This window comes from Elephas maximus, chromosome 3 (assembly GCF_024166365.1).
Source record: "Elephas maximus indicus isolate mEleMax1 chromosome 3, mEleMax1 primary haplotype, whole genome shotgun sequence".
Taxonomy (NCBI): Eukaryota; Metazoa; Chordata; class Mammalia; order Proboscidea; family Elephantidae; genus Elephas; species Elephas maximus.
The window spans coordinates 191,568,843-191,589,006 of record NC_064821.1 but is presented as its reverse complement, the minus strand read 5'-3'; the positions used below and the strand labels follow the sequence as shown (position 1 = coordinate 191,589,006).

General features: G+C 54.7%; 2 protein-coding genes across 2 annotated transcripts in view; both read right to left on the bottom strand.

The window, feature by feature from the left end:
- Positions 1-1,761: 1,761 nt before the first annotated feature.
- SLC27A3 (solute carrier family 27 member 3) lies at positions 1,762-6,546 on the bottom strand. The gene is made up of 10 exons (XM_049880564.1): positions 5,707-6,546; positions 5,173-5,382; positions 4,710-4,868; positions 4,005-4,129; positions 3,548-3,742; positions 3,349-3,439; positions 3,020-3,218; positions 2,678-2,775; positions 2,419-2,549; positions 1,762-2,075 (listed from the first exon to the last, which is right to left on the bottom strand). The coding sequence occupies exons 1-10, from the start codon at positions 6,371-6,373 to the stop codon at positions 1,899-1,901; spliced, it is 2,052 nt and encodes a 683-aa protein (XP_049736521.1). The 5' UTR covers positions 6,374-6,546; the 3' UTR covers positions 1,762-1,898.
- A 534-nt stretch (positions 6,547-7,080) lies between these two features.
- The window catches only part of INTS3 (integrator complex subunit 3), a 43,107-nt gene continuing 30,023 nt past the window's right edge, over positions 7,081-20,164 (bottom strand). The window contains exons 13-30 of the mRNA XM_049880563.1: positions 19,913-20,004; positions 19,424-19,530; positions 18,558-18,677; positions 18,056-18,185; positions 17,533-17,587; positions 17,185-17,288; positions 16,668-16,712; positions 16,341-16,460; positions 13,903-14,056; positions 12,704-12,772; positions 11,795-11,870; positions 11,289-11,402; positions 10,971-11,019; positions 9,790-9,957; positions 9,343-9,443; positions 9,065-9,137; positions 8,715-8,871; positions 7,081-8,601 (exon numbers count right to left, since the gene is read on the bottom strand). Coding sequence (XP_049736520.1) covers positions 8,524-8,601; positions 8,715-8,871; positions 9,065-9,137; positions 9,343-9,443; positions 9,790-9,957; positions 10,971-11,019; positions 11,289-11,402; positions 11,795-11,870; positions 12,704-12,772; positions 13,903-14,056; positions 16,341-16,460; positions 16,668-16,712; positions 17,185-17,288; positions 17,533-17,587; positions 18,056-18,185; positions 18,558-18,677; positions 19,424-19,530; positions 19,913-20,004 — 1,812 coding nt within the window. The 3' untranslated portion in view covers positions 7,081-8,523. The remainder of the gene's footprint in view (positions 8,602-8,714; positions 8,872-9,064; positions 9,138-9,342; positions 9,444-9,789; positions 9,958-10,970; positions 11,020-11,288; positions 11,403-11,794; positions 11,871-12,703; positions 12,773-13,902; positions 14,057-16,340; positions 16,461-16,667; positions 16,713-17,184; positions 17,289-17,532; positions 17,588-18,055; positions 18,186-18,557; positions 18,678-19,423; positions 19,531-19,912; positions 20,005-20,164) is intronic.

Below are 20,164 nucleotides of genomic sequence, written 5' to 3'. Positions count from 1 at the left end.
GGTGTTGGGGTGTGTCCCCTCATTTCCCATGTTAGGGAGAGGGGTTAGAAGGAGAAAGATAACCCAAGGGAAAGCAGATTTTTTTTTTTTTTAATTGTGCTTTAGGTGAAAGTTTACAGCTCAAGTTAATTTCTCATAAAAAAATAATTTATACACATACTGTTTTGTGACATAGTTGCAAGCCCCACAATGTCACAACACACTACCCTTTTCCCCGCTGGGCTCCCTGTGTCCATTTGACCAGTTCCTGTCCCTTCCTGCCTTCTCATCCTGCCTCAGGACAAGAGCTGCCCATTTGGTCTCAAGTATCTGATTGAACTAAGAAGCACATTCCTCGTGTGTATTATTTTTTGTTTTATGGTCCTAGCTAATCTTTATCTGAAGAGTGGGCTTCCGGAATGGTTTCTGTTGTGGGTTAACAGTGTGTCCAGGAGCCATAGTTTTGGAGGTTCCTCCAGTCTCTGTGAGACCATTACATCTGGTCTTTTTACTTTTTAATCTGAGTTCTGCTCCACACTTTTCTCCTGCTCTGTCTGGTACTCTGTTGTGTTCCCTGTTGGGGCCATCATTGGTGGGAGCTGGGCACCATCTAGTTCTTCCAGTCTCAGGCTGGTGGAGTCTGGTTCATGCGGTCCTTTAGTTTCTTGGGCTAATATTTTCCTTGTGTCATTGGTTGTTCTTCATTCTCCTTTGCTCCACATGGGATGGGACCAGTTGACACATCTTAGATGGCTGCTCAAAAGCTTTTAAGACCCCAGATGCCACTCACCAAAGAATATTTTGAGGGACCCATAGCTCAAAATAAAAAACCTGCTGCCGTTCAGTCGATTCCGACTTATGGTGGTGCAGTGGTTAAGAGCTCAGCTGCTAGCCGAAAGATCGGCAATTTGAATCCACCACCTGCTTCTTGAAAACCCTATAGGGTAGCTCTACTCTGTCGTATGGGGTTGCTATGAGTCGCAATCGACTCGTCGGCAATGGGTTTAGTTTATAGCTCAAAATAGAGGAGAACTTTAGGCCCCAAGAGAAAGAAACAGGCAGCTTCATCATTTCAAGCTTTTAGATGGTGAACTTTTTTGACTCCTCATTCAGGAGACTTTTTTTTTTTTTCTTCACCATTTGTTTCCCACCATCCCTTCTCCCAACCCTTCACATATACTATAAGTCTTACTCTAAAGAGGGACTTCAAACTTTCCCCACCCAGAACCTGAGGGGCCCCCACCTGCTGCTACTTCTGCCCCACTTTCCCCCCACCCCGACTGGCTTATCAGAGAGCTGTGAGGGGGTAGAGGGTCTAGAACACCCTTTCCCCCCGCCCAAGTCAAACATGTGTTTTGCCTGGTTGAGACTCTTCCCAAGCCCTGACCACACCTGATTCTGTGGAGAAGTGATGGCTGCCACAGGGGCTACGTTCTGTGTGCTTCTGTCCACCTCAGCCACTTGAGACAACCCCTGGGGTCCTCAGAGGCAGCTTCGGGCCCAGCTCCCCAGACCGAGCAGCAGTGGCCCTGCACTTAGGGGTAAAACTGGGACAGGACACACGTGCACAGACAGACAGCAGTCACCAGGGGTTTTTGAGGACAAGGGTCTGATGGGATCATCTGAGAGGAAAAACACCCAGATCCAGATACTGCACTCTGCCCACATAGTCACGGCAGGAACGCAGGGCCTGTGGCTCCCTGCCAGGGGAACCTGCACAGGGAAAAGCAGGTCAACAGACAGACACAAGACAGACACTGTAGATCGGATGGGCTGAGTCGGAGAGGCTCTGGCCCCATTTATTACAAAAAACAATTACAAATCTGGTATAGAAAAGATCCCTGACAGCACCAGGTCACCTGCAATGCCCCCCATCCCACTAGACCCCTCCCCTCAGGCCCCTCGGACACGAGGGGCTCTCAGATGCGAAGGTCCCCGGACAGCAGGGCACTGTGCCGGGCAGCTGTGAGGGGCAGGTAGGCACCCGCAGCCTGGTCCAGAATGTAGAGTGGGTCGGGCAGTAAGCTCGGGTCAAAGCCCTCACTTGCCATGCGGACCTTCTGCTGTTTGAAGGTCTCTGTGGTGGCCAAAGACTCCTGGGGACAGGGAGAGAGGGGCCCACGGGAGCTGAAGGACAAGGGATCCTGCCCTTTGTGCCAGTCCAGGGGTCAGCCTCTGTAAGGTGTCCAGTTGGATGTGGAGGGTGAGGGGCAGGTCTGGGGAAAGGGAATATGCAGTCTGGGTTTTGGAGGGAGAGGTGACAGGGAAATGAAAGAGCCAGACTAGGAGAAAGAGTGGATAGAGACAAAGAAGGGTGTGAAAAGCAGGTGTCGGGGAAGGAACTGTGCTTCCTCGTCACAGACTGTGCTATCCCCGGAGGCCCCTTTGTGGAGTTTGGGAGCCATGTTGTGGATACGTGGAGCAGAAGAAGGTGGTTACCTGGAGTCTTAGGAATCGAGGCCGGGCATAAGGCGGCAAGTTCTCAGAAACCTGGATATAGAGCCGCACAAGGTCCAAAGAGTGGGGCGGACGCAGCACCAGGGCTACCATCCCAGCCCTTCCTTCATGCCCTGGTGGGTGTGGGAGACAGGGTGAGCCACCCCATGGCTGATCATGAAGCTCTCATGCTCCTTGCACCAAGTGTTGCCCATTTGGGGTGGTGGGTTGGGTGCCTCCCCCACCTCCCACACCTAGGCACCTGGCACAGTGACTCCATAGACGTTAACCTCCAGAAGAAAATCGAGGGCCTCTAAGACCTCTGCCACCTCGGTTGTGGCCACATTTTCCCCCTTCCATCTGCCAAAGAGCAGAGATTCAAAAGTGTGAGTCAGGGGTCAGGGCCTTATGAGCTGGGTGGAGAGAGAAAAAGGTCAGGGGTGAGGCCAAAAGCCAGGGTGCCAGACTGTCATGGGGATTAAGGGTTTAGGAGGTCTAAGAATGAGAGATTATATGAAGAGCTGGGTCAAGGTGGGAGATTAGGAGTCGAGGCCCCAGAGATCAGATGTCAAGGACGAAGAACCAGGAAGTTATAGGCAGATACCTGAAAGTATCTCCAGTACGGTCATGGAAGCGAAGAAAGCCTTGGTCATCACAGACTAACAGGTCTCCAGTGTTGAAGAAAACATCCCCAGGCTGGAAGACATCCTTCAGCAGCTTTCCCAGGGTCAGCTCTGGGCCCCCAGCGTAGCCCAAGAATGGGGACTGCTGGCTCACTGGGGCCACCAGCAGCCCTGGCTCACCTGGCAGAGTCACTGGGGTCAAGGGTGGCTGCCTGCCTCGCCCAGAGCCTCCTGTCTCCCACCCCACCGCTCAGTCTCAATCATCCTCTGTCAGCTTCACCACCCCCGCCCTCCCCACCTGAGCACCAACCAGGAGATGTGGCCACACAGTGCCCCCAGGCATCCCGAACTGGCTCCCCTGTGGTGACATCGTAGCGAATCAAAGAGAAGGGGAAGAGGCGCTGGGGGAAGGGAGACCCAGGACTCTGTCATTTCAGTTGGCATGAGCTCCCTTACCCCCAGCTTCCCGCTGTTCCACAGCTTCTCTCACTTTCTTCCCCGCCCCTCACCTTGTAAAGCCAGGAGGCACGTCCTACGGCACCCCGCTGTCCTGTGTAGTTGAAAGTGGCCACGTTGCCCTCTGTTATTCCATACGTCTCTAGCACCTGTAGGGGCCCGAAGCGCCGCACAAAACGCTCCCAGGTGTCTGGGCGCAGCCCACTGCCCACTGCCAGGCGGACCTTATGGCCGTGCTCGGCCTTGGTCTGCGATGAGGGAGGGGGAACAGGAGCTTCAGCACCAAGATGGCAGCTTTCCGAAGTAAAGAGCTGGTCCCCATTCCCCAGCCCCCCAGTGTCACCTACTCCATCTCAGGCCCCTCATCCCACCCTGCCATTTCTTTCTCCTGGCTTTCTCTCCCTCCAACTCCCAGGCTGGGCTCTGTCTCAGGGTCTCCTGTCAGCTGTCTCGCCCCCTGTGACCCATCTTCCTGCCTCAGCGGCTCTGTCCCAGATCTGTCCCACGCACCGGGGGCTGGTTGACAAGGTATCGGCACAACTCCCCGATGTACTGGAACACTGTCACCCTGTGCTGCTGGCAGTCCTCCCAGAACTGACCAGCCGAGAACTTGGATTTCAGCACCACTGTGGCCCCTGCAAGAGCAGGGGGAGGAGGAAAAGGAAGGTGGAAGGTTAAGGGCTGTGAGGGAAGCCCCAGCCCCCTTCTTCCCAGATACCAGCCTTCACTGTAGTGCAGGACCCTGGAGCGGGGGGGCCTCTGTGAGGTTCACACTTTCAGTAGGGGACGTGGGCCCTCTGCTTCTCCTTGGAGAGGTTAATGCCCTCTCCCTATTCTCCATGCCCAGATGCCCCATCATCCTCCGCACCCCCACATGCAGCCCAGCCCTTTCTCTATTCCCATCTCCCCGGACTGACACAACCCTCCTTTCCCTCTGACCCTGGAGCTTCTGAGCTGTGGGGCCTCCCTAGCTGCTCAGTCTTCAGGTCTGTGCAGGTAGGTAATGCTCTCCCATTTTACCAGGAGCTCCTGGAGGGTAGGGCTCTGCCTCCTCCTTCCTCTGGATTCCCTACCCTGAAGGACTCAGGAAGCATGCCCAGGTAAGTACATAAAAAAAAAAAAAAAAAGAAAAGAAAGAAACCCAGTGCCGTCCACAGTAGGCACTTAATAGATGTTTGCTGGAGAAATGTATGGGTGTGGGGCGGGGAGACTGACCAATGCCCAGGCAGCCCACGATGCCCAACAGGGAGCCAGACATGTGGTAGAGCGGGAGGGCCAAGTAGATCACATCCTCCTGGTGGACACAGCACAGCTGGTAGAAGCCCTGGCATTGCAGGATCTTCAGATGACTGACCCGGGCAGCCTTGGGGAGGCCTGTGGGATGGCGGTAGGGGGAGGTACAGACTGTCTAAGCTCCAGGCCCCACCTCCCTCTGCTCCCTGCTTGGTTTCCCACAGAAAGCAGCAGAAGCTGAGAACAAGAAAAGCAGGCTGTCCTGGCAATGTGGGCACTTTGGGGGAGGTGGAGGAATGAGAAGGTGAGAGGGTTGGAGAGAGGGAGGCTGTGGCCGCTGGAATCAGCATCCTCCCGGGGGTGGCCTGGGAGCTGAAGTCACAGACCCTTGTCTTCCTCTGCCTTAGTTTACCGGAAGTAACACATAGGGGTGTGCAGCACTCACCCGTGGTGCCCGAGGTGAAGATGTACAGGCACGTGTCCGTTATGTTCTGGGGGGCCGATAGGTACCCGGGCACTGGCCCATCCACTTCCGTTGAGGCCGCAGCCAGCAAATCGCTGATCCCAGCAGGCGGTGTTACAGGGCCTGCGGCCCAAAGGCGGAGCCCCATGGCTCTCAGGGCCGGCAGGTCAGGTTCCAGGGACTCCAGGAACTCTGCATTGGGTGGGAAACACAGCTCCGCGGCTCTGCCGCTACCCACCAGTCTTCCCTACCCTTTAGCCTATTTCTGGCACTCCTCTTGGGTGAGGATGGAGTGATGGCCATCCCATCAGGGATCTGGAACCTGGAGCTTGACGCCTCAGGAATCCTTGGGAGGAACCACAGACCCAGCTCCATCTATTCGCAAACCTAGATACCCATTCCTGAACCCCAGGGAGGTGGTTCCTCCTCTTCCCGGACCCGTCTGTGAGCGCCCCCCCCGACACGCCCCTTTCTGTGACTGGCCTCGCCCCAGTTGGTCGCACGCGACAGCCTTACCCGGCGCCAGCACCAGTGCGCGCGCGTCGCAGCTGCGGAGGCAGTGCAGTAGGGGGCCCCGGCGCAGGGCGGTGGGCACAAAGGCGGCGCGCAGGCCGGCCTTGGCCAGACCGAACCAGAGCCACAGGAACTCTGGGCTGGAGGGGAGGAGCAGCGCCACGGTCGCCCCGGGCTCCAGAGGGGCCACAGATCCTCCAACTTCGGATGTCCAGGCCCCTTCACGCCCAGCAAGAGCCGCTCCGCTTCCGGCTGCGCCTCGCGCTCCCTGCGCCGTCGGTTCGCCTTCCCTGGAGCTCTCTGCGCCGCCGCAGCCCCCGGGTCCCCCATCCCAGCCCCACGCGCGCAGGAAGGCGCGTGCAGCCCGGTTACTATCGCGCTCCGCCTCCGCGTAGCTAAAGCGCCGCGCGCCGTGAATGAGAAAGGTGTGCGCGGGGCGCTCCCGGGCCAACTGTGCGAGACGCCAAGCCAGGCTGCAGCCCCCCTCGGGACTTTTCGGATCGGCGGCAGCCGCGGCGAGGGCGCGAGCTCGAACAGCCCGTCTGCAGCGTAGGGCGCGCACGGTGAAGGCCAAATCTGCCGCGAGCCAGCGCAGCTGTGGCCAGAGGTGTAGCTTCAGCAGGAGCAGCGGCAGCAACAGAAGCAGGGGCAGCAGCAGGAGAGCGGCCATGGTGCCCTCTCCCTCGGCTCGGCACTGTCCGGCTCCAGCCTCTCGCAAACACCCCAGATATTTCCTTCTGAAAAGCTGGGGCCTCTCGTCCTTTGCTTTTAGACCTCTTCTTCCCGGGAGCGCGCGTGAGCTGGCACACGCCCCTTCCCACCCTAGGCCCCCACCCGCCAGTCCCCACGGGGCGGAGAGCAAAGGCCCGGTACGAGTGTGTGTTGGGGGCGGCCCCTGACTCCCCGCCCTCCCCACGACCTACGCTCCGCCCTCGAACTCCTAACACTCGTTGCCCGCACCCTACCAGGTCCTGGGCGGTGCACCCGCCTCCTTCAATCTAGGCTCCTGTCTCTGCTTTTAAGGTTTTCCTCCCTTGGGCAAGCTTAAGCATCTGGCCGGACTTTGTGGAGTCCTGGACTGAGCCAGAGCGTTTGGATCGCAGTCCTCTCTCTCATCTTTCCCATATTCACCCGTGATGGGAGGATACCACTGTTCTCTCCCCAAAGAGACTGAGGAACTCAGCCCTCTACCTGCAGGGGGCTGCAAGTCCCAACACGCAGCCCCCAACACGGTGGCCAGACCCATGCCCTACCCCAGCAGCAAGCCGGGGGATGGGTGGGGGCCGGAGAGCTAAGTCAGGGCAAGGCTGACGCCCAGACGCCAGACTTCAGCAGGAGCCACAGCGGAGACCCCTCCCTTTGGGCATGGATACAATAATTGGGGCCAGCCAGCGAATGCTTTCCATCCTGGTTTTAATTGGGGCAGAGGAAACTGGGGAAGGAGAGAGGAATAAAAAAGAGGAGGCCTTCAGTGGTTCAGGTTTTCAAAGGAGTAGCAGCCTTGAGGAAAGGGAGAACCTGGACTTTTAAAATGCAGATTCGAAGCAGAAGAGGAGGAGCTGTCTGTGGTCAGCCCTATCTTCATGGCCCTCTCCCCTCAGCAGGCCTCTCAACCTCCCAGGGCAGCAGGGGAATGGTTCAGCCAAGGCGCTCCTTCCTCCTGGTCCACGTGGACCAGCAAGCGGCCACGCTGCTGCTGGAAGAGGGCTCCTCCTTCCTTGTGTTTGGACTGTCTCTCCACCAGGCACACTCTGTCCTTCAAGCCCCAGGTTCTGACCACCACCCTCCCCTCCAAGCAGGCAGTTCTAACCCCCAACACAGTAAGTTAGAGTGGCTACACCGGACATTCGCTTGTGAGAAAGTCTCTCTAGGAGAAACGGATCCGGGCCTTGGGGGAGGGTGCTGGCATCCCTTTTTGCACCAGCAGGTCAGTGTCTTGCCTGCCCCCAGTGGTGCAGGGAGCATGGGGCACAGAGCCAGAACCTCCTGCTCTAGACAAGCCTGGCAGGGCAGGAAAGCAAAAAGGGGAAGTCATGAGGCCACAAATAGGGGTACCAATTACACTGGGACCCCCCTGTATGTGCACAGGGTAGGTGGGGGGCAGCAACTCCAGCACAAAAGAGGTTCTGGCTTGTTTTATTGTCATTTAAAAACAACTTTAAAAATGCTGATATCTCTGGCAAAAAAAAAAAAAACAAAACAAGGAAATGGGACCACTTGACAGTTCTGTGGAACTTGCCTCTGGGACTCCCCAGGGCTCTGGCCCAGCTGGAGGTGCCAACCTCAGCCAACCCAAGCCTGCAGGGCACCCTCCAAGGTTCCTTCCTGAGCACTCTGCACATGCCCCACGGTGAGACCTGGGCAGCCTGACCGTGTCATGGGCTGGAGACCCACTTCACATTGGTGTCTGCAGAGTGACTATAAAATGTCTGTTGAGGGCAAATCAAGACCCGAAGAGGGAAGGGTCTCTACTCTCCTGCCAGCTTCTCCAGCCTGCTGCCCTTCCCTTCTCTCCTCTGCGGGAACAGCTCTGAGGGGATGGGAGGTGCAGAGGCCGGTGGACATCCTCAGCACTCACAGTTTTGCACAGCCTCTGGCCTTAGGGGGAACCCAAATATTGGGTGGGAAAGGCAGTGTGATCCGGCTGGAGGCTCCCCAGGAAAGGTGGAAGGGCTGGGGGGCTGCATGGCAGCTTCTCAGGCTGGACTTGAGCTTTGGGATGGGGAAAGGGCATGTCCCCTACGATCTCCCCAGTCCCTATTAACCTTGATTCACCAATGAGAGGAGGGCAGTCCAACTGGGGGTGGGGGGACCACAGGCTCAGTCGCTGTCAGAGCCCACTGCAGAGGACCCCTTCCGTTTCCGCTTGGTGGGCTTTGGTTTCGTGTCTTCTTCTTCCTGGAAGAGAAGGGGAAAGGGGAGGGGAAATGACTCCTCTGGGCAGCCACTGGCCTCAACCCCACCTGCACCCAGTGTTCCGTCTCCTCCTGGGCTCCGGCTGAGCACCGCACCGAGGCACTGCTGGAGCCCGACTCCTCCTCGGCATTGGGGGGCTGTGTGGCATTCTTTCGACTTCGCGGGCTGGACAGAGCTGCTTTTCGCCGGCTCTTGGGTGGCTTGGTCGAAGAGTCCTCGTATTCCTCAGCCAGGGAGAAGAGGTCGCTGAACCTGAGGAAAAGGAGAAGGAACCCTCCAAGTGGGGGCACCCCGGGCCTAGGTCTACCCGCCCACCCTGTTCGCTGGCCTCAGACCTGGGTCTCCATTTCTCTCCAACCCCAGTGTCCTGCTGGCCACTAAGCTCCTGTCTCCCCAGCGGGCCGCCTCCCTACTACTGCCCCAGCCAAGAGCGCAAGGGCCTCACTTCATCTTGTGGGCTTCATCACAGCTCGCCTGGACGTGCTGCAGAGCCTGGAGAATTGGAGTCTGGCTGAAAACTGGAGAGAGAAGGACACCGACAGGCAGGTGAGAAAGAACAATTAGATATCTGGGGCTTATTACATGGCACCCAAAGTTTGTTTTCTCTTCAGGGGTTTGGGTTTCAGCCCAGGGTGTCCCAACGCCGCCCCCAGGCTGGCTCCAGGGGTGGTCCAAGCCAGGGCAGCCCAGACCCCCTGGCTCGGGGAGGGCGGGGAGACATACAGTTCTGCTTGGTGTTGGTCAGGTTGAGGCGCAGGTTGTCCAGGTGCTCCAGGATCTGCTCCAGGGTCAGCTGGGCCAACTTACTGCTAGAGCTCCTCAGGCTGCATGGGGAGGCCAGAGGCCAGAGTCTGAGTGAAGTGAGGCTCCGGGAGCCTGAGAAGGCCTGCTTCCCCCTACCCCAGTTCCTCCTTAAGACAAAGGCAGCCAGGAGGGTGGGGTGGGGTAGGGTTTGGGAGATGTGCCTAGAATGTGGGACCCCGGCCACCTGAGCACTAGGGGAAGAGAAGGCGCCACAGGGGTCCTACATGCTTCAGACCACTAGATGTCACCCACAAACCAGGCTGAGCAGCACTGGGCAAGCTGCCATTGCTGGGGATAGTCCCTGCAGATTGCCCAGGGGATGGCCTGTGACTGGGTAGGAAGTGCTCCCGAGGGACCGCGTGGCACCTCTGCCTCTTGCGGGGCAAGCTGTTGTTCTTGATGAGCAGAGACTTGATGTGCTCGGCCAGGAGCTCCTCATGCTTCATGCACCAGTGCCGCAGGATGCTGGTAGTGAACTGGTCGTCGGGGTGGCAGGGCCGGCTCAGCACCATCTTCACCATCTCCTCACTGGGCCTGGGGGCATGAGCGGGCCGCAGGTGCCCTGTCATGCAGCTGCAGATTTCCCACACCCCAGCCTCCCCAGCTGCCCTTCCCGGAGTCCCTGCGGCTTCCTACTCTCACATCCCTCTCCCTCTTCTCCCTGGGCTGAGGAATGCCTGGTTGCAGCTGTGGGGAAGCCAGGAGACGAGAAGTGACGTTCTTCCATTTCAGCGGTAGAAGGTGTGCGTGTGGGCTGGGAATGAGGCCCACCAAGCTTCCCCCACCCCTGCCCCCACCCCAGAACAGTCAGAATAGGAGCCAGAGAGGCCAAAGGACAAGCAGGTGATATGTGCTCTCCCCCGCCGGCCCTGTGAGAGCTGGGGGCCAACCTAGCATCCGGCCCGAGGAAGGGACAGGAGAGAGGGCTGTGAAGCCCCACACGGCCCTCTGGCATGCCCTCCACCTTCCCACTTCCTGTAGGACATTCTGTACCATTTCTAGTCTCTCAGGTGAGAGGGAGGAGAAAAAGGGGAAGAAAGGAAAGAAAGGGAGGAAAAAAATACACAGCAGTTGCCCCATTTATCTGGGGTATGCTGGCCAAGTGCCTGGGATGTAAGAAGGGTTTTCTGTCCTCTGCCCCTCTGGGCCCAGCCCTGGGAGGGAGCACAGGGGTCCAGCAGGCTCTGCTCTGCGCAGGTCCAGGGGATAGTGTGTGCTTCCCTTGCTCTGACCCTGCCTGTGGTGATGCAGGGGCGTGGGGGAGGGACAGGAGCCATAGCCATCAGAACTGCCGTGGCAGCAGGAAACAGGGACATCCGGTCCCCACCTCCAAGGGCAGCTCCTGATGGGCAGGGGGGTAAAGTCAGAGGAAGCCCAGGTCCCAGGGGAGCTGCTTATTTGTAAGTCACTTTAGGGGAAGGGCAGAATAAGCAGATGTCGAGGACAGGAAAAAACACGGCAGGACAGGGGAGCAGGACAGGAGCCCTTCAGCAGCCTCTCTCGGTGTGTTGGGATTGAGGGTGAGAGCCCCCAGGGCTGGGACTCACTTCTCTCTGCGGAGCTGAAGCAGGAGGCAGGACAGGGCCTCAGGGTGCTCTGTGGGGGAAGGGCAGAGGCAGAGGCTGCTCAGTGGGGTACAGGATCCCAGGAAGGAATCTTTCGTCCCCCAACTGACAACCATGGGCAGGAGCAAGAAGCTCGTCCATGAGGAGCCAGAAGGATCCCTGATCCCACACCTACAAAATTCTCACAGGGGCTGGCCTCGGGCACTGGGGGAAGGGAGCAGTGGATCCGAGCCCCTCCAGAAGCCTAGCACTGTGGCCTTCCCCAGCTTCCCCCATGCCCCTCTAACCACACCTACTCACCCTTGTATTTAAGGTGCTGCAGGATGGGGATTATCGTCTCCAGGGGGATGTTGTGGGCCAGGAAGAGCTGCCAAGCACAGTACTGCTCAAAGGTTTCCCAGTCCAGGCTCTGGACTGTAGGGGCAGAGAAGAAACATCTGTCTGCCAGAAAGACCCACAGGACTGATCGACCAGCACCCCAAGCAGGGAAGGGACAGGGTGGGGACAGTGATCCTAAAACCACAGATCCTCTGCCTTTCCACACACAGCGGACTTCCAAGGCCTTCATACTACTTCTGTACTCCCACCTGCCCTGGCTGGAGGGGCAAGCATAAATCTTCCACTTTATAAAACAAGGAACAGATCAAGAGAGACACTGCCCCAGACCACAAGGCAGGGTGGAATGATGGTCTATCCCCTTAACGCCTCAGCCCAGAGCAGGTTTCCTGACCCTAGGAAATACGCTGATCCCCTCCCCCCACCACACTGCCCCTCTCCCAGGGAACCTAGGAGGTGTGGTCACTTACTGAGGATGTTGAGGACTGAGTCTTTTCGAAACATGACCAGGTTCCCCATCATCACATGGCAGACTAGCTCCTGGAGCTGAGGAGGAGGAAGGAGGCAGAACCCATTAGTTCTAAAGGAAGCCGTGAAGCTGGAACAGTGGGAGAAGCAGGAGGGCCATATGGGGAAAAACCAGAGGAAGTGAAAAGTGGAAACGGCACACGATGGACATTGGGGTCTCCGAGGCATGAAGGGGCTGGTAAAGGAGCAACAAGGCTGAGCAGGTACACAGTTATGGGAAACCACCCCCAGTTCCTGCTGGCAGAGAGAGAACGGGCAGCTTCTGCACTTGGCCTTAGTCTGGCCCTCTTACCCAGTGCTGGCCTGTGCCTGAAGAGAAGGGAAGGCCCGGGGAGGCTGAGGCCTGGTTACAGGTGTGGGGAAGGGAAGGGCAAAGGAAGGAAGGACTCTTGGGTGCCAAGCTTCCTCTTTTATGGATAGGAAACTGACTGGAGAAGAGGAGCAGAGATGGGACCTCAGGTCAGGCCAAGAATGGGTGCATGCAAAGCTGCAGCCTCTTGGGAACCTAAGCACAGTAGACAGGTCAAGTAGAAATTGTCTGACCATTTTCATTCCTAGCCAAGGGGAAGGCCAGATGAGAGCTAAAAGCCAACCCTTTCGGTTTTCACCATGGAGACAGCAGGAGTGCTCAGAGAATATGGATAACAAGGGAACTCCAGACAGGACTGGCCTCACCCCTGCCTGCCTCCCTTGGGCCCCACTTTTCTTTCCCCAGCCAACGTGGCCTATGTGCACGCGATTCTAGCCTGGAGGCAGAATGCCTGGGAGTGCAAGCAGGCCTGGGGAGAGCAGTGGCCCTGATTTTCCCAGTCCCGACCAGGCCTCCCTGGGGCTGTCAGCTCCAGGCTCACCTGTGCAGAGTCAATCACAGCCACGATCATGTTCAGCAGCTCGCCGCTCCTCAAGGTCTCATCTGGAAACTGGATAGAAACAGAGACGGGGATTAGGGCAGGAGTCCAGGATGGACCCCGGCTTCACCTCACAACCCAATCCCCTTCCTTACCACGTGCTCAAGTCCGCCAGACACACGTTCCTCATATAAATCCGTAAACACAGATCCAACAGCTGTGATGCTAAAATCTGACCCTCGAATACATCAAGTTTTTATTTGTATGTGCATACCATGATAGCTGTGTGCGTGTGGAAAGGAATGGGCATCTATCTAGAGATAAAACCAGAGCCAAAAGGGACTGGACATGATGGTTAGTTCTTTGCTGCCATGGACAGAGAATAACCATTTGTGTTTCTGGTAGCAGAGAAATGCGATCTACAATGACCCCCAAGGAAGAAAAGGTACAGAGTGTATGTATGGGGGCAGGGGTGTGTGAGGGGTGTGTGAGGTAGGCAGGACCCCTCTGGAGAGGCCAGCTCACCAGGGAGGGAGTGGGGGGAAGAAACTCATCCGTTTGGCATCTGGATCTCTCTTCCCCTGGTTCCTGGCTGAGATACAGTTTCTCTTGTCATGCCTACACCCTGTGCTCTGATTTCCCTGTTCCCAGGAATTTTCACCAAGAGGAAGAAGAGCTGGTACCTCCTTCTATGCCCCACTTCTTAGAGAAGACTATCAGTGAGCCAGGGGAAATGAAAGTTGAGCCTCCACTACAGAGGTCTTGGTGTTTGAGAATTGTTTGAGAGAATCCGAGGGTGGGCCATCAGAGGGCAGGAAGGCTTGGAGTATATGAACATGAATCTGGTTTGGGGGACCTACCCCGGGTCCAGATGGTGGGGCAAAAACTGAGAAGCCAAGTGTTCAGGCCCAGACACCAACTCACACCTGAGCTGTTTCTAGATACGGAGCCAGACACACCGAAGGACAGGCATTCTGAGGGCCGTGGAAAATTTTCAATCCTCAATAAAGAGTGGTGGAAGGAGAGACCACAGCTGTCATGTGGGAGGGAACAGCCCACCATAGTCAGCAGGACGGGTAAAGAAGGGGGTGAGGCTTGTGTGCCAAGCTCAAAAGTGCCATGAGATGGGGTAACTTTCTGTGAGCCCTGTCCTGCTCTGCCGTCCCCATTTCCCCAGCCCGGATATGGGTGGAGGCACTGACCTCTGTGTAGATGGAGGGCGTGAGGTGGCAGAGCAGCCGCACGTCATCCTCCTGGCAGGCCTTCATGTCCATCATCAGGCAGGTGTGCAGATCTCCCAGCTGGGTGGCCTGGGCAAACGACTCGTACAGGTTCATCTTCCCTGCGGCAGCTTTGCTATAAGACCAGATGAGTCTGAGCACCCTGGCCCTAGGACCCAGCGCTAAACACCCCCGAAGCAGGCTTGGCTTAGTGCGCCCACTCTGAAACTCCTTCATCTGCCCTAGATGCCCTGTGCCAATCTGTCTCATGTCCCTCCTCTGCCTTCCCCACGGGCTTGACCACTTATCAAGAACCGGAGAGGGAGGACCCAGGTCAGGCTAGAGAAAAGAGCTTTCTCTCCCCCACATTCTTCTGCTTTCTGGGCTCTGAGCCATGAGGGCAACAATACATGGGGACCCCTACCTCACACCATATACAAAACTTAAGATGGATTATAGACCTAAATGTGTGAACTAAAAATTCAAAACTCTTAGAAGTAAATATAGGAGTGAATTTTCATGACCTTGGGTTAGACAATGGTTTCTTAGATATGATATCCAAAGGACAACTGACAAAAGAAAAAAATAGATAAACTAGACCTCATCAAAATTAAAAGCTTTTGTGTTTTAAAAGACATCGTCAAGAAAGTAAAAAGACATCTCACAGAATGGGAGAAAATATTTGCAAATCACATATTTGATAACAGACATATCCAGAATATATAAAGAAATCTTAAAATCCACTGATAAGACGAATAACCCACTCAAAAAATGGGAAAGGACTTGAATAGGCATTTTTCCAAAAAGGATCTACAAATGGTCAGTAAGCACTTGAAAAGATGCTCAACGGCATTAACCATCAGAGAAATGCAAATCAAAACCACCATGAGACACCACTTAACACACATTAGGATGACTAGTAAAAAAAGACAGAAAATATCTCAGGGGACATCTAGCTCAATTGGCATAGCACAGTTTACAAAGAAAATGTTCTACATCCTACTTTGGTGAGTAGCGTCTGGGGTCTTAAAAGCTTGGGAGTGGCCATCTAAGATACTCCACAGGTCTGGAGCAAGGGAGAATGAAGAAAACTAAAGACACAAGGGAAAGAATAGTCCAAAGGACTAATGGACCACAACTACTGCAGCCTCCACCAGACGGTCCAGTTCAGCACAACTAGATGGTGCCCAGCTACCACTACCAACTGCTCTGACAGGGATCACAATAGAAGGCTCCGAACAGAGCTGGAGAAAAATGCAGAAAAAAATTCCAAGTCACAAAAAAAGACCGGACTTGCTGGTCTGACAGAGACTGGAGAAACTCTAAGAGAGTGTGGCCCCCAGAAATCCTTTAACTCAGTACTAATGTCACTCCTGAGATTTGCCCTTCAGCCAAAGATTAGACAGGCCCATAAAACAAAATGAGACTAAATGGGCGCATCAGCCCAGGGGCAAGGACGAGAAGGCAGGAGAGGACAGAAAAGCTGGTTAATGGGGAACCCAAGGTCAAGAAGGGGAGAGTGTTGACATGCCGTGGGGTTGGAAACCAATGTCACAAAACAGTAAGTGTACTAACTGTTTAATGAGAAATGAGTTTGCTCTGTAAACCTTCATCTAAAGTACAATTTAAAAAAAGAGAGAAATAACAAGTGCTGGTGAGAATGTGGAGAAATTTAAACTCTCATACATTGCTGGTAGGAATGTAAAATGGCAGCAGCCACTTTGGAAAACAGTTTGGTGGTTCCCCACAAAGCTACACATAGCGTTAACATGCGGCCCAGCAATTCCATTCCTAGGTATATATCCAAGAAAACTGAAAGCACAGGTCCACACAAAAATCTGTACAACAATGTTCATAGCAATATTCACAACAGTCAAAAAGTGGAGACAATCCAAATGCTCACCAACTGATGAATGGATAAACCAAACGTGATACGGTTGTGCAATGCAGTATTATTTGGGTATAATATATAATATATGCTACAGCATGGATGAACCCATAAAACATTATGCAAGGCAAAAGAAGCCAGTCACAGAAGATCACCCATTGTATGATTCCATTTATATGAAATGTCCAGAATAGGCAAATCCATACAGACAGAAAGCAGATTAGTGGCTGCCTAGGGCTGAGGGGAAGAGAAAATGGAGAGTGATTACTAATGCATACAAGGTTTCTTTCTGGGGTGATGAAAACGTTCTAAATTAGGTAGTGGTGATACTGAATATACTAAAAACCACTGAATTTTATTCTTCAAAAGGGTGAATTACATCTCAATAAACCTATTATTTAAAAAACAGAAACAAAAGAACCCACAGAAGGCCCCGGTGATAACAGCCAATGGTGGGAGAGTCGGGGTACAGTATGAGAGAGGCTCTCTAGGATGCTTCCTGACACCTTCTTAAACCTGGGACCATACCCACCTGGCCCTCAGGTAGTAGAGCAGATGGTAGCCAATCTTGGGCTGCTTCTGATATAACTCTGAGAGAAGGTCCAAAAGCAGGGAGAAGCTGCTGTTGTCTTCCTGCATCTGGCACAGGTTCCTGAAGACAGGCCATGAGAAGAAAGGACCAGAGCTCTACCCACAGCAGACTCTCCTACGGAGCTTCTGGGGTAGCACGGGCTGTCTGTGCCCAATGTGTACTGCCTTCTTCCTGGAAAGGGAGTCTCATGGCCCCACGACAGGAGCATTCCTGTGCTGTTGGGGAAGGTGAATGGCAGAGCAGGATCTCCTACAGCTGGACACTTACCTAAATATTAGGTAGAGAGGCTTCCCCACAGATTCTTCCAGGGACCTACAAGAGGAGGGTTCTCTATCAGGGCACATGTGAGGCAGGTAGTATGGAGGACCAGCTGCTCCTTTCCTAACCAAAGCCAAGCTTAAGCTTCCTGCTGCCCCAGACGCTTGGTAATAGAGAAAACATGGAACCACACTCTGAGGCTCTCATCATGATTGAAGGTGAGAATCTTGCCCTTCAGGGAGAGTCTAGGCCAGGATCCAATCCCAGCTGAAGCATCAAAGGCTGAGGCTACAGGGCCTGGCAGCTGGGGCTGGAAGCACAAGGAGGGGACACTAGCCCACTGCCCCAGTAAACACAGCGTGCAGCAGGCAGTAATAAATCTTTGTCACGTGAATCAATACACGTGAGAATACAAACACCAAGTGAATGAATTACTTTTGTTAAGTCAACAGAAAGACTTAATCAGGCGACAAGAGCACATTTCTGGCTCCCTGAGGCCCAAGAGGCGGGGAAAGATGAGTCTTACTCTTCAGTGATCTCCTCAGGCAGCACCTCCCCTCGGAAGTGGGCCTTGAAAAGCTCCTGTAGGCAGGAAGCAAGGACAGACAGCTGCTCCGAGTCAAAGTCTTCCTGGGTGTGAGACAAGGGAGGGGGGATCAGCGCTCAGACGCAAGCCTTACTGCCCCCACCACCCCAGAGCCTCCGAGCTCATCTGCTTCCACCTGGAGAATCAGCAAGCTCTCCCACCCCTCAGAAGGGACCCAGCTGGGGGAGGGGAAGGAGGGCGTCAGCCTCTCTAGGAGACATCTGCATGGCAGCTCTAAGCTGGGCAGGCTGGGCTGTTTCCTCCCTAAGGGATCAGGTTCCTCCTCACCTCCAGGACCTGGTCCACGATTTCCTGCATGACCTCACACTGGGCCTCCGTATCACTGCAGGACACAAGTGAGAGGAAATCCCAGGGACATGAGTGATAGCAGAGGGCAGGCCACACACCAGAACAGTGTGCATAAGCACACTCCCATGCGCAGGGACAAAACAATGGAGCTCTGTGTGAAATCTGGGCGGGGTGGTGGAGGCCCTAAGGCCAAATCTGGGTAGAGGCCCAAAGAAAGGGGGAATTCCCATCAACTCTGCTTCAGTTCTCAGAGGCTCTTCTCCCAAGAGTCTATGGAGTGAGAACCCGGGGTGTTGGGGAATTAGGCCCTCCCACTCCCACTCCCAGTCCATACTGCCCCAGCCTAAGCTGCAGAAGACACCTTTCATGAAGGTTCAACTACCACTCCGTACACCTCCCCTGATGTTTCCCTCCAACCCATATCAGCCTGCTATGCCCACTAGCACCAGGTAGACAGCCTGGTACTGGGCCTCCCGGGGTTGAAAGCAGGATCTGCACCCACCTCCCCTTCTGTAGCTGGAGCACTTTGTCCCTCAGAGACTCATCCAACTGGTCGAGGTAAGGGGTGATATCAACAGGCTCCTCCACGACTGTCTCCTTGATTGGGTGGAAGCGAAACTCTCTCTTCTTTCCTGCAGGGAGGGGTTAAGGGCAAAAGTCCGTTTACTCAGACACCAGCCACAGAGAAAGCCCCCTGAGCAGCTCCTCCCTTCCTCAAATGCCCTGTGTGCACTTGCTTGCTCAGTGTTATGCGAGCGCCTGATGCATTTCCTTGAAGGTGAATATGCCCCAGCTCTGAGGAGCAAAAAGGGGCAGAAACCAAGTCTCCTTTTTCCTGCTGTCTCCAGAGCTCTGCACCCTGGAGGCTCAGCCGGTGAGCCTACTAACAAGTGGTAACTCACAGGGGCAAGGGTGATGGAGAGGCTGCAGGGAGGCTACTCCTTGTCAACTGGTCCTCTGGGGGTAGACACAGCCCAGAGCTGGCCATTTGCTTCTGGCCTCACCTTTGCTGTTGAGATCCTCCTCATCATCACTGAAGGCTGCTTCTGCATTATCGTAGCAACTCTCATCCTTGTCTGACATGTGGTTGTCCATCTCCATGGAGACTGGCTCCTCAATTTTGACTTGGGAGTAAAGAAAGACAAGGTACTTGAAGGCCTCCTGTGTCTTCTAATGCTCCCATGTTTCTGAGGGTGGGAGACAGGAGTTCACAACCTAAATGGAATCCTGACCTTGGAGGACAAACCTCTTGTCCTCACAACCCTTCAGGATTTGCAGGAGGACTTTGCCAGGGATAACAGCAGAATAGAACACAACTCCTCTACACTCAGCTCAGGATTAGAGAGTACAGTAAAACCAGGGACAGTCCCAAAGGGCTCTTTAATTTAAAACCAAGTCGGAGAGCTCTGCTTGGCTTAAAGCCCTTACCCTAAAACAAAAAAGTATGTGTGGTGGCAGTGGTGGTGGGAGGGTGGCAGCCTGTTTGGAATTGGGAGCAAGATTTGAGACCTAATATGACAACCTCTCATCTGGGGCCGGGACCTAGCGTTAAGAAGAAAGACAAAAAGGGCAAAGTAAAAGTGAGATAGGCACACATTCCATGGAAGCCTTCCATCTCCTGTGAAGAGGTTATTAGGAGAAAGAGGAAGAGTTAAGAGAACAAGAAAGATGAGCAGAATGTCAGATAAGATTAGATGGAGGGAGAGGACCAGGAAAGATGGCACAAAGAAGGAGAAGCCGGGGAAGCACACGCTGAGCCAAGCAGTGCCACCGAGGTGAGAAATGCACATGGACAATTCTGACGGGGGCTCTGGTCTGAGAGCCCAGGTGCCACCATTCCTCGCTCCTGAAGCAGGTGATGCCTCCATACCTTCCACAGGTGGGGAGGGCGAACTGCAGAACTCAGGAAACTTCTCTCTCAGCATTGCCCGCAGCTCCTTATCCAATTTAGGATTATCAAACAGCGGAGCCAAATGCCTAGTGAGGAACATGAACGAAGGTCAATATCAGAGCTCCTCATCATTCCTTACTCAATGTGCAGTTACAGGGAAGGGGCTGGGCAAGCCAGTATGGAAGGATGGGATGGGCCATGCTCAGATCTTGGAAGGGGCCAAGAGGGCAAAGGACAGGCACCTGAAGCCCTTTGTAGATACTGTGGCAAGAGCAGAATGCCTCTAAGAGTCAGGAGCACAAATGCCTAGTGGTCTGAGGGGACCTGTGTTTTTATACTTCTCAAGGGAGAGGGTCATCAGTGGTATGGCAATATCCGGACATGCCTGGCCTACAGGTGGCTGGACCTAATGAAAAATGGGAAAACAAAACCCCCTCACCCTGTCCTCCCCACACATAAATTTCTTACGCCAAGACCCGTTTCTCCACAATGTGGTTGAGGGAGGAAAAGACACCCTGCCGGACGTGGCCTTCCAATGGCGGATAGAAATTAGGAATGATCTGGAAGGGAAGATGGAGAGAGAGGATGAGCACAGACTCTCTGTCCAGAGTGTTCTGCTGAAATAGATCTAAAAGCTGCTTCAGTTTTGACTCAGAGATTGCTGGTTAGTATGGCTACAGAGGACTGGGGTGTTCCTGACTGTTCAGGCCACCAAAATGG